General features: G+C 39.0%; 1 protein-coding gene across 1 annotated transcript in view; it reads left to right on the top strand.

Annotated features, from left to right (window-relative positions):
• LOC125091832 (phosphatidylinositol-binding clathrin assembly protein-like) overlaps nucleotides 1-16,239 on the top strand; it is a 34,935-nt gene that overhangs the window by 1,457 nt on the left and 17,239 nt on the right. The window contains exons 2-12 of the mRNA XM_047715883.1: nucleotides 408-550; nucleotides 2,407-2,482; nucleotides 2,890-2,992; nucleotides 3,128-3,221; nucleotides 3,323-3,434; nucleotides 4,160-4,266; nucleotides 4,992-5,033; nucleotides 8,740-8,819; nucleotides 9,647-9,723; nucleotides 14,173-14,256; nucleotides 14,362-14,392. Coding sequence (XP_047571839.1) covers nucleotides 408-550; nucleotides 2,407-2,482; nucleotides 2,890-2,992; nucleotides 3,128-3,221; nucleotides 3,323-3,434; nucleotides 4,160-4,266; nucleotides 4,992-5,033; nucleotides 8,740-8,819; nucleotides 9,647-9,723; nucleotides 14,173-14,256; nucleotides 14,362-14,392 — 949 coding nt within the window. The remainder of the gene's footprint in view (nucleotides 1-407; nucleotides 551-2,406; nucleotides 2,483-2,889; nucleotides 2,993-3,127; nucleotides 3,222-3,322; nucleotides 3,435-4,159; nucleotides 4,267-4,991; nucleotides 5,034-8,739; nucleotides 8,820-9,646; nucleotides 9,724-14,172; nucleotides 14,257-14,361; nucleotides 14,393-16,239) is intronic.

Below are 16,239 nucleotides of genomic sequence, written 5' to 3'. Positions count from 1 at the left end.
CACATCTTGGTGAAAAGAGTCTGATTTCAATACCAGCCCCGCCACTTAACTGCCTGTATGACATTGTGTATGTTACCTTCTTGAGTCCTAGTCATTCATTTAACAACTATTTACCATAACTCATTGTATACCAGCTATTGTGCTGGGTCTCAGGGAGACCTGGTGTCCAAAATGGACACAGGCCCTACCCCCACCAAGTATACAGGACAACAGAGTAGTGGGCCATTAACTATCAGGTCACATACTTCAGTACAAATTGTAACACCTGTAACGAAGAAAATGTTTTGGATTATTCCCTTTGTCATTTCTGACATTTGATTGCTCTGTATTTAAGCAAAGTCACCAATTTTGGTTTTAAAAAATATTTCTCATTTGTGTTTTAATACTTGCCACTGTCTCTCATTCAGACCTCATTCAGTACATAAATGGAACAAACATGAGCGTGGATCATTTGGCTGATGTTCTTTCTGAGAAAACCGGGAACAGCAGCTGGGTGGTAGTGTTCAAAGCCCTGGTTACTGTACATCACCTTATGGTGCACGGAAATGAGGTGAGAATGCAGATATTCGACTGGTAACCATTTCCTTCCTTTTGGTATGGAGGACTGTCAGTATATGACTGCAAAATATTCTTGGTACGTCAAGGCTTATTATCTGTTACTTTGTGACAAGTGGGGGAAGTGAACAGCAGTAGGTACGAAAAGGCTGATTTTTGCATTTTTACTGAGGAGTATATCTTGGCAATCAGTATTGGAGGTACACTGTTTCAGCCACTAGATAAGAAAGTGGGTGATAGAGTGGACATCTCTCTCACTTCCTTAGACTCTTTTGACCAGAGAGAGAAAACTCTCAAAGGTGTATTGCTTTACTTTACCAGGAGAAAACAGGTGCCTGAGTGGATTACGTCATTACTTGTCCACCTGTCCCCACATACACTCTTTGTATTTTACAGAACTGAAATGTTCTTTAACATCCAATTATTTATTCTACTCTAACATTTTGTCTCAGTAAGCTTTGCATTAAAAAATTAGGATTTAGAAAAAGGTGGGGGGACAAACCATAAGAGACTCTTTCTTTTTTTTAAAAAATTTTATTTATTTATTTGACAGAGAGAGAGAGAGAGAGAGATCACAAGTAGGCAGAGAGGCAGGCAGAGAGAGAGAGAGGAGGAAGCAGGCTCCCCGCTGAGCAGAGAGCCCGATGCGGGGCTCAATCCTAGGGCCCTGAGGTCATGACCCGAGCCGAAGGCAGAGGCTTTAGCCCACTGAGCCACCCAGGCGCCCCCATAAGAGACTCTTAACGTTAGAGAACAAACTGAGGGTTGATGGAGGGAGGTGGGTGGGGGGATGGGCTAGATGGGTGATGGGAAATAAGGGCACTGGTGGTGAGCACTGGGTGTTGTGAGTGATGGATCACTGAATTCTACTCCAGAAGCCAGTGTTGCACTGTATGTTAACTAACTAGATTTTAAATACGATACAATAAAATAAAGCCTTTTGAGAGAAATAACATCTTTTGGAAAAAATAGAATGACATCTTAATCTTACCCCAACATACAAAAATAAATTCCACACGAATGAAACAGCTGTAAGTGCAAAAAGCTAAGTTTTATAAAATTGAAGAAAATGTAGGAGAACGTGCTTATGACATTTGAGTAGGAAAGACACCATAAAGTTGGAATAAGATATTTTGAACAGAAATATTAAAGAAAAAAGATGAATATTCAGGATTCGTGATCAGTAAGAAAAAAGCAGTATAGTGGAATAATGCACAAGACAAATGAACAGAGAATTCATAGAAAAGGAAACCAGAATGGCTGAAAACCATCTGACAACGTGCTCAGATAAAGAAAATTTAAAATGCATGACAATATGAAGCGTTGGAAGATCTTGAGGAAATGAGAACTCACATACCCTGTGGATGATATGGAATTTATGACTGGGGAGAGGAGAACATTGAGACATGTTTAGTAAAATTGAAAATGCCAAGCCCAGTGACCCAGCAAATCCACTTCTCATAGCATATTTATAATAACTAAAAAGTAGAAATCACATAAATTTCCATCAGTACAGAACAGATCACTAAAATGAGGTGCATATGTGTAATGAAGTACTATATAATGTATACCGATGAGGCTAGATCTCAGAAAGAATGCTAATAGAGGAAGTAAGTTGCAGAATGACATTTAGATATAATATTTATGTAAATTTAAAAATACTGGGACAAATAGATCTGAAACTATAAAGAAAATACATTGTAAAGATTTATATTATTAATTATTAATCAATGCTCTGGAAATAGAAGCTATATGACAGAATTATGTTAACTATGCATTCACAATGATAAACTCATTAAAGAGCTCTATTTGTGGACAGAAGCTAACTTTATAATTTGGCACATTTGACAGCGTTTTATCCAACATCTTGCATCTAGAAACTCTTTGTTTACTTTACACAACTTCCTGGATAAAAGTGTCATAGAAGGTAAGATCATTCTTTGATGGAAATACTACATGTGGCAAGGAGGGAAAAGCTCTGTTTTCAAAACCATGCCTGGTTAAAACATGGGAGGGTTGGGGAGGCATGGTGACAGTGGGATGGGGAGTTTCAGGAAAGTGTAAGAACTTAGGATAGTTTCTGTGGCAGTGGGAAGAAACTGATAAAGTTCAGTTATTTCCTGTATTCTCGAATGTCACCACTAGCTCACAAGGTGGTTTCTAGGCCTTGAGGAACTAAGCAATAATCTTGAGCTAGAATCTTTAGCTTTTGTGCTTGGAAGATTTGTTGAGGTATATGGGGGGGAAGTGAAATGGTAGCTCTTTGCATTTACGTGTACTGTAAATGGTTCGTGTTGGTAAAACTGGAAATAATGACTTGTCATTCATGTTTAGGCTACACCATGTCAACCTTCATCAGACGATACAGCAGGTACTTGAATGAGAAGTCTCTCGCATACAGACTGATTGCATCTGACATCACCAAAACCAAGAGAGGGTCAGTAAATACCACTGGCTTGTAGGCGAAAATATGGAGTTGACCGAAAACACAGCTTCATTTTAAGATGCTGATGTCACCGTGCTTCTAAAACTCCTAATTACTGATACCATGAAGATCTTTTCTCTTTTATAGGACGGATGGTACGATGAGAACTATGGATACAAAGCAGCTGCTAAACACTCTTCCAGTCATTCAAACGCAGTTTGACGCTCTTCTTAATTTTAATGTAAGAGCTTTTTGTATCCTTTTTAAACATACAGGCCAAGGACACTGTTTTGCAGTAAGTGGGAGAAGGAATTGTTTTAAACTCTTCTATTTAATTTCCAGGCAAATCCTGATGAGCTAACCAATGGTATAATACACGCTGCTTTCATGCTTCTCTTTAAGGATTCTCTTCGCCTCTTTGCAGCCTATAATGAGGGGATCCTTAATCTGCTAGGTAGGCTAAAGAATGAACATTGCTTAAAAAATAGACTGGTCAAAACCTTTTATCTCTACGTGTAGACTAATGTAGAATACTTTCGCGATAGATTCAAAATGGAGGATCCTTTTAAGATCATATATATTTAAAAATAATGAGACATTATATTTCTTTTTTGGATTAAAATTCCTTGACTAATTAGCCACTGAGCTGTGTATTTTTTTGTATAAATGCCAATTGATATTTCTGGGAAATTTCTGTCCTCATTTAGCCCTCATGAATGATTCATTTCATAGGGAGTGTTCTCCAAGCTTCACTGATGAGAATTTGAGGTATTTCTTACACTGAAGGAGTATCCTAGTCCATTTGTAGAGTTATGAAAGAGAAGGATACACAGCCCCTTCCCTCAAAATCTTCAGATCTTGATGTTAGTCAGTAAGATTACAGGCCGGAAGTTGTAGAGATTAAACTAAATCAAACTCTCTGGATATGCGATTAAATTCTGGATATCTTCCCAGCATCAGGGTTTGGCATCTGGTACTTCATAAAAATCTGTTGATTATATGGATTGAGCAGTCTTGTTTCTTGCTAAGACAGAAAATAACTGGCTTAAATCTATAATTGTTTTTGAACAAGTTAAAATCATATACAGATTCAGCTGAAATTAAAATTATGAAAGTGGAGTGAAACTGGAAAATCGCTGAGATATTGGCTCCTTCATGGTGATTTTTTTCAATTTTCAGACAAATATTTTGATATGAGGAAAAACCAATGCAAGGAGAGTTTGGATATTTACATCAAGTTCCTTGAAAGAGCAGCCAGACTGGCACAGTTCCTGAAGGTTGCAGAGGTTAGAAATCGATTTCCACCCAAGGCTTTCTGTTGTTTTCTGTATGAGTTTAGGGGCTGGTGTAACTATACCACCCCCCCACTGCACAAACACACAGAAATTGTTAGTATTTTTAACTATTTTGTAAACAGTAAGACTATACACTAAAATTAAGTAGTTCAAAGATTTGTGTTTGCAGTTGTGAAGATAACTGTTGTCAAGGGTATCCTCCCACCAGAAACTGGGCCTCATATGACACGTATCTTTCCAGACAGTGAACAATACGTAGCACAGGTCTGTTATCAGCTGAAGAAGGGAACACATGAGGTGACCCCCACATTTCCCCCGACACTCAGAAGAACCCAAGCAGGATAAATACATTGAACTTCTGAAAACCAAAACAAAAAGAACACAACAAAAACAAAACACGACACATTACTCAAAGGAGAACAACAGTATAAATATCCAAAAGTGCAACTTGGCTCTTTCCAGAACAGCAAAGATCCAATATCTGACAAGTGTTCTCTTTTATAGGGTTATCCTTAGGATGACTATAAGTTTGGGTTTAAGTGTACAAGGCATACCTTTGCTTGACATGTTTTTCCTGACCAACTAGGTACTAGCCCAGCAAGGCATTCATGCTCCAGGAGTATTTTTTCTTTTGTGTGCACGTTGGTCTTACAGTTACTTTTCTTTGTTGCCACTCCCTGTTGTAATGTGTACTCCCCCCTCGCTTGTGAATTCAGCAAGTTGGAATTAACCGGAACGACATTCCATATCTTACACAGGTCAGTGTATCTTTCCTATGTGTTTAAATGACTTTTTTTTGGTCATTAGGTATATGTGTTTATTATATTTTTTTAAATTTTATTTATTTATTTATTTGACAGACAGAGATCACAAGTAGGCAGAGAGGCAGGCGGAGAGAGAGGAGGAAGCAGGCTCCCCGCCAAGCAGAGAGCCCGATGTGGGGCTCGATCCCAGGACCCCGGGACCACGACCCGAGCCGAAGGCAGAGGCTTTAACCCACTGAGCCACCCAGGCACCCCTGTGTTTATTATATTAATGGTCATCTGAGACTCCATCCTTTGCCATAAATTAACGTATGTATTTTCATTTCCTCATGACTCACACACACACACACACACACACACACACACACACACACACACACACGTATATACATAGACATGTGTTTTCTGAACAGGTCTTTGAGCTGTTGGTTCTGTAAAAGAGGCCATTCCCTGCTGAGTGTTAAATGGTGACTATGAGTCATGCTCTTTAAATGGACAGAACTGATTAGTGGAAACAGCAGAATATTTGGAATCTTAGGCAACTCATTTCCATTCTCCGTGGCTCACTTATGCAACTGTAAAATGCGTATAATTCTGTTGTCTTTCTCATAGCAGTTTTGTGAGAATCAAATGAGCTCGGGCTTTTTCCTTCCCTAGGGGCCGCTCATCAGGAATCTCTCCCTGGCAATGGGTGGGATATGAGGTCGAGGTGTGGCTGAGATGAAGGTCTGGCGAGCTGCTCACACAGCCTGCTTGTGCCTTTTGGACTGGCTTGTGCTCTGTCCTACATGTACCACAGGGCTTGAATAGCAGGGCTGCTGGCCTGGCCTGGGCCCCCTCCAGGGAGCCCTTTTCTGCTCTGGGCCCCAAACTAATGTGGCAGGCTTCTAGGTCATCTGGGATATGCATCAAAGCATTCTTGCCCTGGTGTGGGAACCTGCTGTCTTGGGAACTCAGAGAGGCCTACCAGCTGTTGTGCCTCCTTTTTGCCGGTGGGAGGTGCATGATGTGTACTACGTTATCTTCTATTTTGGATGGAATTTCCCAGTAAACTCCTGGCCCCTGGAACCCTAAACGTGTTACTCAAGTAGAAAGTCCCTGAATCTTTATAGGTTTATCTCCTACCTTCTGGAACACAGGTTGCTTTTCTAACCACTTTCTGCTCATCTGATCCAGTTAGCGTGACATCACAGGTATGAGGATCAGTGTGATTCTCTGAGGGATTACCAGATGATCTAGACTTCTTCTGACCAGCATATGACAGAATGTTGAGAGAGTTAACACAGCCTGGGTCACAATTGTTAATGTGTACTGTTGTCCATTCCATGCCCACAAACTCCTTGTGATTTACGCTTGGAAGCGGAAACTTCACGCATGTATGTGCCTGGCATGTGGCTACAGTTGGATTCTTACCTGACTGATTATACTGTAGTTTCTCATTCTCCAGGGCCTGACTGGTTTTGGGGCCATAATGGTGAATTACCCACGTGGTGGGTCTCAGCCCGCGGGCGTTCGCGAGATTCGTGCCGCGCACACCCCTGCGTGCGGGCGGCGTCCCTCGTCAGAGCTCCCGGGACCCAGAGCCCAGAGACCTACCTGGGGGCTCCAAGCAGATGTCTGCCTGGATGCGTCTCCTCCCTCGGCCGCGGCGTATCTGTGCTTTCGGTGGCTGGAGGGTCACCCTGTGCCTCGCCGAGGAGGTCTCCGGGCTCCTAGCTGTGCTTCCACTGGGAAGCGCCTTGGCGCGTCCTAAGTTCTCGGGAGTCCCCCGCGGTGTCCTGCTGACGTCGTCCGCTGACCTCGGGCGGCGGCTTTGTCACAGATTAAAAAACATTATTTCCAGCAAACTTTGTTCGAATTTACTGCTAACTTGTTAGTTTGTTATTTTAGTTATTCTTTGCTAGTTATGTTGTTATATTTTTGTTCAATGACTGAGTGAATGAACCAGAAATATTCTATCCCTTTGGCAACCGCTTGTTGGACGTAATGAAACTGATCATTTTGGGGTGTCCCATTGTCCCTTCTTCCCGGTCTTCCCTACCCAGGGTGCCCACATTGTTAACAGGCATTTCTGGGCAGGTCTTCCCCTGGTCCCCATATTTAGTCCAGTAGGAAAATCCCTCTGAGCAGATTTCTGCTGGGCCATGTGTGTGTGTGTCTGTGTGTTTTAAGATTTTATTTATTTATTTGACAGATGGAGATCACAAGTAGGCAGAGAGTCAGGCGGCGGGGGGGGGGGGTGTGAGGGAGCAGGCTCCCCGCTGAGCAGGGAGCCTGATGTGGGGCTCGATCCCAGAACCCTGCAATCAGGACCTGAGCCGAAGGCAGGGGCTCTAACCCACTGAGCCTCCCAGGCGCCCCCACCCAGTATTCTTAAAATAAAGTCTACAGTCACCCACATAGCCTCTAATGGAAGGTCCTGCATTGTTGAATCCAGCTTCGTGTCCCGCTGCTCTCTGCTCTAGTAACAACTTTATTCTTGGTCTGTGCCAGGTGCCCTTGCCAGGGCCTTGCACATGTTGTTCTCCTGCCTGCAATTCTCATTCTTTCTTAGGTTCCAGATATCCTTCAGATGGCAGCTCACCTGTTGCTTTCTTTGGAAGGAGTTGCTTCCCTGACCTCGCTGACGTGATCAGATGGCCTAGCTTAACACTATCTGAGTATCATGTACCCCTCTTTCATAGTACTTTTCAGAACTTTGATTTTTGCATTTATTCATGTGAGTATTTGATATTTCTCCTCCCCCAGACCTGTAGAATGGAGCTTCCAAGGTCATGAAGCCCCGGGCTAGATTGTTTTTGCTCATGGAAACAGAGAAAGAAAGAAAACCTGGTGATTCATGAAGAAGTAAACAATAATCAATGAGGGACGCCTGGGTGGCTCAGTGGGTTAAAGCCTCTGCCTTCGGCTCAGGTCATGATCTCAGGGTCCTGGAATCGAGCCCCACATCGGGCTCTCTGCTCAGCGGGGAGCCTCCTCCCCTCTCCCGCCTGCCTCTGCCTGCTTGTGATCTCTCTCTCTCTGTCAAATAAATAAATAAAAATCTTTAAAAAAATTTAAAAAAATAATGAATGAGTTCAAGTCCAAAAGAAATAGATCTTTTAGCAGTCCTTTGGCCATTAAAAAAAAAGGTACGTGAAAGCATAGTTTGAAAATCTGATTTGATATCAAGATGCTGCTTTTCATAATGAATTTATCTGTAGCATTTGCAGCTGACCTTTGAAAAACATGGATTTGAACTATGCAGGCCATTTATATGTGGAGATTTTTCAAGAAATATATTGGAAAATGTTTTGGAGATTTGCAACAGTTTGAAAAAACTCACCGATGAACTGTGTAGCCTACAAATACTGAAAAAAAAGAAAAAGTTAGGTATTGTTGTAAGAACACAGCGCATAATACATATAACATAGAAAATCAGTGTTAATAGATACTTTGTGTTATTGGTAAAACTTCGCAGTCAACACTAGGCTATCAGTGGCTAAGTTATGGGGGAGTCAAAAGTTGCACATGGATTTGCCACTGCACAAGGGTGTATGCCCCAACCCCCACATTGTCTGAAGGTCAACTGTATGTAACTTTAATGCCTTTGCTATATAGGTGTCTTCATTTTTGTTCAGAACCTTTTTATGATGTAAGAGTGTATGGATATGCTAAGAACTATCAGAAAATATGTCTTTCACAATAACTTTATCTTCAGGCGCCCCACAGTTTACTTGAAGCACTAAAACAACATTTAGCTTCTTTGGAAGAGAAAAATGACAGTTTGCCTCCTTACAGGTAAGTTAATAAACGTCTTAATTTAGATTAATTTGTTTCTCTCTAAATAATTTCCCTGATTTTAACAATCTGAAAGTGACTAAGTAAATAATGGGCTTTGAACATGCTGGAACACATTTTCGATGATAGTATGGAAGAGAGGTTTTCAGTCTTTTCTGGGATCCCATTCTCTCCACAAGGGTAATATGCTTTCCAAGGGAATATCTTTTATTATGCTGAGTGATTCTCGAAGTCAGAAGTTGGGACTGGAATAAACCTTCTTTTGAAGAATTTGATTTCTTCTCTTAGAGGCTCCTCCAGTGGGAATAACTGCTGTAGACGATTATTTAATATTTATCCACAAAACAGTGTGCACAGTAACATTCAAGGTCTGTGTGTTATACAGATATATGTACATACACCCGTATATACACACAAATTAAATAATACAAATTTTGAGGTATATCACTTCAAAAGGTTCATGTGAACTATTTCTGAGTGGAAAAATTATGGTTGGTTTCAATTTTCTTTCATTTCTTCTTCTTTCTTCTTCTTCTTCTTCTTCTTTTACTTTTCAGTTGTTCTAAATTTCTATAAGGCTTATTCATTCATTCCATTATTTAGGTTATATTGATTATAATGGACTTATATTATTATGTTCTATTAGACAAGTCTGTTGACTGTTTCTTTTCTTTATCACAGATAGATGTAGAGTTAGTATATAGTTGGATAGATGGATTAATGGATGGATAAAAGCTTGACTTAAAGATATGTAGGCTCAGCTGGGTAGGATATATGTGATTCTACTTATTCTCCAGCATATCTTATTTTTCTTGTAATCTTTTAAGTCTCCAGCATGCACTGATTCCCTCTATACCAAATAATCCAGTTGTGAAAGCTTCAGCAAGCAGAGCTTGGTTTTCAGGTAACATAACTCGATTATATGATTATATCCGTAATCACTGAAAGCAGGATTAGAGTCTTTAATTCTTCCACTGCTTAACCACCTACTGTCTGTTGCCTCTTCCTGAAGCAGTCTTTGACCTAGTGATTTCATTTATAGGAATTGATCTAATGTATATGTTCAGGGTTGTGAAATGATGTATGAACAGGGATATTTGTTACAATGTTGGAGAGCAGAATGACTATCCTTGTTTTTAGGTAGTGAAATGGAATGATCTCCAAGATATATTGTTAAATGGAAAATAAGCAAGGTGTGAAACAACGTGTACTATACTCCCAACTTTGTTTTTAAAAACAGAAAAAAGAATATATATGTTTGTATAATTTCTTAGAGTACTTCTGGAAAGATATACAAAAAAATGAATAAAATGCCCTGCCTCCAAGAAGAACTTGGTGGTTTATGGAAAGGGATGGGTGGGAGAGTCCTCACTGTACACCATTTTGTAACTTTTTAATTTCACACTTGCAAATAATTACTAATTAAAAGATAAATTTAACAAAGAAACACATGAACACATACAGTGTGATACTTTGTTATGCTTAACATGGAAGTCCTTTGTAACCTCTTAAGGTTAGTTTGCCTCATACTTCAGAGTGTGCTGCATTTTCAGGAATTTTGCAAGCTAGTGGATGTCACATTGATAACTTGCAATTTACCATGATGAAAGTATTTACACCACAGAAATGGAAAAATACTGTAAGGCCGGCCTTTATTTTTTCTTGGAGCGGTTTGTTATACATTTCCTGACAGCTCATAATCAGTCATATTATGTTTTTTAATGGGTGTTTGTGTTTCAGTGATGTCAACTGATCCTTTAATCACAAATCCACATAATAATGTTATATTACCATCGGGTTTACAAGTGCTTAAATTAAAGTTTGTTCTTAATCTAACTTGAAGACTTAAACTGTATCTGTTTTAAATGTTTTTACTTTTCTTTTGTACATATATGCTCAATGGACACACCTTCTGCATTTTCAATGGGTGAGTTTGACCAAAACTTTGAGGAATCTAAGTCCTTTGACTAAGCCCATATTAAAGCAAAAGTGGCACATTTTCTGTTTCCAGAAGAATGACTACTTTTCTGAGTTCCTGTGGTTTGGGAATCATTAGTACTTACAACAGATATGACCAAAAGGGTAAATACAGTATTTGACAAGCGGTGGATTCAGCCTCATGTGAACGTGGATTCCACGCCAAGTATCAGAGGACTGGGGCTCTACTACTATGCCGTTACAAGGGCCTATGGGTTGCCTCACTTTCATTGCTTGAACCAATTCTGTAGACAATCCCATGACCCGCTGAAACCAGTTTTTTTCTTAAATCACTGATTTAAAAGTACCTGCCATGAAACTGGAGTTCTTGGTTCAAACTACCATTCATGGATGGTGTGACTTTTTTTTGAACCATCTAACCTCTCTGTGCCTCAGCTTCCTGCTCCTCATCAGGTTGCTGTCAGGATAAATGAATCCATACTTGTAGAGTGCTGAGAACAGGGCTTGATCCATGTGTTACTTAGAAGTGCATTTTAAATTTTCATGTATATGGGGAATGGGGATCTTTTTATCTTTTATTTTAATTCCAGTATAGTGAACACACAGTGTTATATTAGTTCCAAGTGTACAATACATCGATTCCACACTTCCATACATCACTCAGTGCTCATCAGGACAAGTGCCCTCCTTCATCCCCATCCCCTGTTTCCCCCATCCCCGCACCTCCTCCCCTCTGGTGACCATCAGTGTATTCTCCATAGTTAAGAGTCTATTTTGTCACTCTCTCCCCAACCCCTGCCCATGATCATTTGTTTTGTTTCTTGAATTCCACATATAAGTGAAATCATATGGTATTTGTCTTTCTTTGACTGACTTATTTTGCTTGAAGCTCCTTCCATGTCATAGCAAGTGGTAAGACTTTATTCTTTTTGGTGGCTTCATTGTGTATATATACCACATCTTGTTCATCCATTCATCTATCATTGGACACTTGGACCATTTCCGTGATTTGGCTATGGTCAATAATGCTGCTATAAACATAGGGATGCACATATCTGTTTGCATTAGTGTTTTTGTATTTTGGGGGTAAATACCCAGTAGTGAGATTACTGGACCATAGGCTAGTCCTATTTTTAAGTTTTCCAGAGTGGCTGCACCCCCTTGAATTCTCACCAACAGTGCAAGAAGATTTCTGTTTCTCCACATCTTTGCCCACATCTGTTGTTTCTTGTGTTGTTGATTTTAGCCATTCTGACAGATGTGAGGTAGCATCTCATTGTGGTCTTGATTTGTATTTCCCTGATGATGAGTGATGTTGAACATCTTTTCATGTGTCTGTTGGATATATGGGGATTTTCCAAAGATCTTTCTTGCTACTGAATTCTGGCTTACTTGCACTATGTCAAAGAACCTTCTCTATAAATTTAGTCCCTTCGAATTTGTTGATACTTGCTTCATGGCCCATCATATAGTCTTTTTTTTATAGAAGTTTTATGTGCACTGGAAAACTGTATCCTCTTATTGTATTGTTCAAATCCTTTGTGTCTGTATTATTTCGCCTGCTTGTTCATAGAGTTACTAAGAAAGGGCTCTTAACATTTCCCTTGTTTCCTCATAAGCTACGTTAAGCACTATTTTTACCCTCCACACCACTAACTGACCCTTGTCAAAGTCACCAATCACCTACATGTTGTAAGTTCTGATGCTGATTACTTGGTTTTTATCTTATTAGGCCCCCTAGTTCACCATTCCCACTTCCTTCATACAGTTTCTTCAGTTCACCTACTGGTTTTCCTCTTATGTGATTCTTGGCTCTTTTTTAGACTTTTTTTTTGCTGTTTTTTTCCTCATTTCTCTTCTTTATATATACTTATTCACTGCCTAGATGACCTCATCCAGACTCAAGGCCTTAAGTGCTGTTTACATGATAAGGACTCCCAAATTAGTCTCTCCAGTTACAGACATTTCTCCTAGACTCCAGAATTACATAGCCAAGTGTCTATCCAGTGGTTTTACTTGAATGATCTAGTCTGGTTCTGAAACTCACTATGTGTAAAACTTCTGATATTCCACCCCAAACCTGTTGATTTCACCTTCAAAACATATCTAAACATTGACCACTTCTCACTATCTTCAGGGCTAACCCTAGTTCAAGTTACCATCATCTCTTATCTTCTTCCCTTGCCCTCTACAGTCCATTCTTCACATAAAAGAGCGATCTGATTAAAATACAAGCCAGGCAGATCATGTCTCTCCTCTGTCCAAATCCCTCTAGTGGCTTCTGCATCTCAGGGAAGCTGCCTAAGATGGTGGCCTCAGAGTAAAATGCAAAGTCCTTAGAATTCTTTACAAGGCCCTCAATTGCCTTTTTGACTCCTTTCATTACTCTGACTCCCGACACATTGGCCTCCTCGCTGGAGGATCTTCATGGTTCACTTCCATATATGTTAGGTCTTTACTTAGAAGTCCTCTTCTCAGGGAGCCTTTTCCATCTAAATTTACATACCCCTCTGCCACCAACATATCATACCTCTTCCTCGGATATTTTTCCCTCAGTACTTATCACAATCACAATCACAAACTAACATATACTTCATTTATCTTGGTTATTTTCTGTCTCTATTGGAATGTAAGCTACACGAAGGCAGAGATTTTTATGCTTTTTTCTTCACTGCTGTATCTTTAGTATCTAGTATTGTGTCTAACAAGTGCTCAATTAAAATAAAAGAAGGGTCATCTGTACCCCAGTGTTTATAGTAGCAATGGCCATGGTCGCCAAACTGTGGAAAGAACCAAGATGCCCTTTGACGGACGAATGGATAAGGAAGATGTGGTCCATATACACTATGGCGTATGATGCCTCCATCAGAAAGGATGAATACCCAACTTTTGTAGCAACATGGACGGGACTGGAGGAGATTATGCTGAGGGAAATAAGTCAAGCAGAGAGAGTCAATTATCATATGGTTTCACTTATTTGTGGAGCATAACAAATAGCATGGAGGACAAGGGGAGATGGAGAGGAGAAGGGAGTTGAGGGAAATCGGAAGAGGCAGAGAACCATGAGAAACTATGGACTCTGAAAAACAATCTGAAGGGGCGGGGGGTGGGAGGTTGGGGGAACCAGGTGGTGGGTATTGGAGAGGACACGGATTACATGGAGCACTGGGTGTGGTGCAAAAACAATGAATACTGTTATGCTGAAAAAAAAATTAAAAAAATGTATTTAATGAATAACTTTACGTGACTTTATACTCATTTAACCTAAGAACTTGATGTGCTGTTAGTTTGTAATGGGAGGTACATATATATCATTATTGGTATAAATTTGGTTTAGTTTTTCATCTAATTTTGTCTCTTATTTTCAGATTATCTTCCCTATCTGATATATTATAACCAACATTACCTTCACAAGCCCACAAATCTGTTGAAGCCAGACAGCAACATGGAAAAATCATAGCAAAAAATCTGGATGGCTCACTTGCTAACCTTGTAGGAAGTAAACATCTATTTTTAAATTAATATTTTAGATAATATATATAGATGCATTTTAAGAAAAAGTATACAAAAATAATGTAAAATTTGCTTTTTTTTTATGAAACAGATCTTAACCTTGGAGAAAGCCCAGTCAACATGTAAGTTTTTCTTATTTTAAGAGGATACACAATAATATATACATGTTAGAGGAAGAGACTCATGAGAATAACTAGAAAATAATTACTTTAAAATTCGATACAAGAATCATTTGTTACAAAACTCTGTGATTTTTTTTCCCTTCAAATATTAAAGTAGAGAATTTACTCTGTATATACTATCCCAATTTTTGTAGGTTAAGTTCTTGGTTAAAGTGTAATGTATTATGTACTGCATGGTTTTCCTCTTACCCCTCTGACAATCCCTTCATGGTTCATCTGAAGGATCTTCTTTTTCTAAGCATGTCTTAAATATTGGCATTTCTCAAAGTTTTTGTACTTTTGGTTCTTTTCTTACTTTATTACATAGAGTGTATTAAATGAATAATACTTATTTTTTATTTTATTAAACAAAGACAATAAAACCACCAGTTGGAGCTCCTCAGCATCTTAACATAATCAATGTTACTTCAGTGTGTGAATCCCTACATTTTCAGCCAAAAAAACCTCCAAAAAGCAGGCCAATGGAAAACAAAGGAAGGCAGAAGTGATAATATTAACAACAAACACTGTGGAATGTAAGTTTAAATTCACTAAGCAGAATAAGGAAGGATATCATACAAAGATAAAAGAAACTGATTATGGAGGTGCTATTTTGTGTATACACAAATTTAAATATATAAGGTAAAAATTATTAGAAATACATGGAGAACTTGAGAAAAATCCAATTATAATGGGTGATTTCAAATTTGAATAATGCATAATACTTAATAAACCCGAGTGTGCACTGCTTATTTTCTTTAAAGCAATCACAAAGAAAAACTTAACAAAAAAACTGAAGAATTTTACAGGCTACTGTCATAATCTAATGAAATTAAATTCTGTCATAATCTAATGAAATTGGAACTTGTTAATAAAAAGCTGAGCATGAAAATCTTAACTATTTATAAGTTTAAAAATATAATCCTTTTGCCAAAGAGGAAATCCATAGTTTGATAACTATTGAAAGCTAAACTCAGAGGAAAGTTTCATCACTCTTAGAAAAGAGAAATCAGTAAGAATTTAGCTTTTATCTTAAGAAATCTATAGAAAATCATAAAAAATAAATTTGATAAAATTTATAAAGATAAAAGCTCAAATCGATAAAATTGCAGACAAAAACAAATAAATGCAAAACTGATTTCTCTGTAAATTAGGCCAATAAAAGAAGCTCCTCTGAGTAAGCAGATTAAAAAAACCTAAAAACATTATGTACCATGCACCTTTGCTCAGGAAGCTCCTTAAAGTGTATGCTCTAAGGAAAGAGAGAAGTAAAGTAAGAGAGAGAAGTACATGGGATTCAGGGAAAAGAACCTCTACCTTGTGCTTCTAACCCTCTAACCCTAACCCTAACCCTAACCCTACAGAAGCACAAGGTAGAGAGAATTCCCGACACAGCAACCGGCCTAGAGATCAGAGCTGAAGGGTAGAGAATTCCAGAGAGATTCTCCAGGAAAAAATCCTCCAACCTGAGATGGTTATTATTCCCATTAGATCACAAGCTCCATGAAGGCAGATACTTTCATCTGTTTTATATATTTTAAGCACCAAGAATCGTGCCTGGCACCTAGCAGATATTTAATGGCTATTTGTTGAATGAATGCAATGAATCCACATTTCACATGTGAGAGAACTGAGATACGGAGATTCTGGAACTTGCTCAACCTTATACAGTTATTAAGGGGCTGAAGTGGGATTTGAACCAAGGCAGTCTTGCTCTAGAGTCAGGGCTATTAACCTCCATAGTGGTTTTATATACACATACATAAGGTGTATATATTACACACACACACACACACACACACACACAC

This window comes from Lutra lutra, chromosome X, assembly GCF_902655055.1.
Source record: "Lutra lutra chromosome X, mLutLut1.2, whole genome shotgun sequence".
In the NCBI taxonomy this organism is placed as follows: domain Eukaryota; kingdom Metazoa; phylum Chordata; class Mammalia; order Carnivora; family Mustelidae; genus Lutra; species Lutra lutra.
This window is presented reverse-complemented; position numbering and strand designations above follow the sequence as displayed.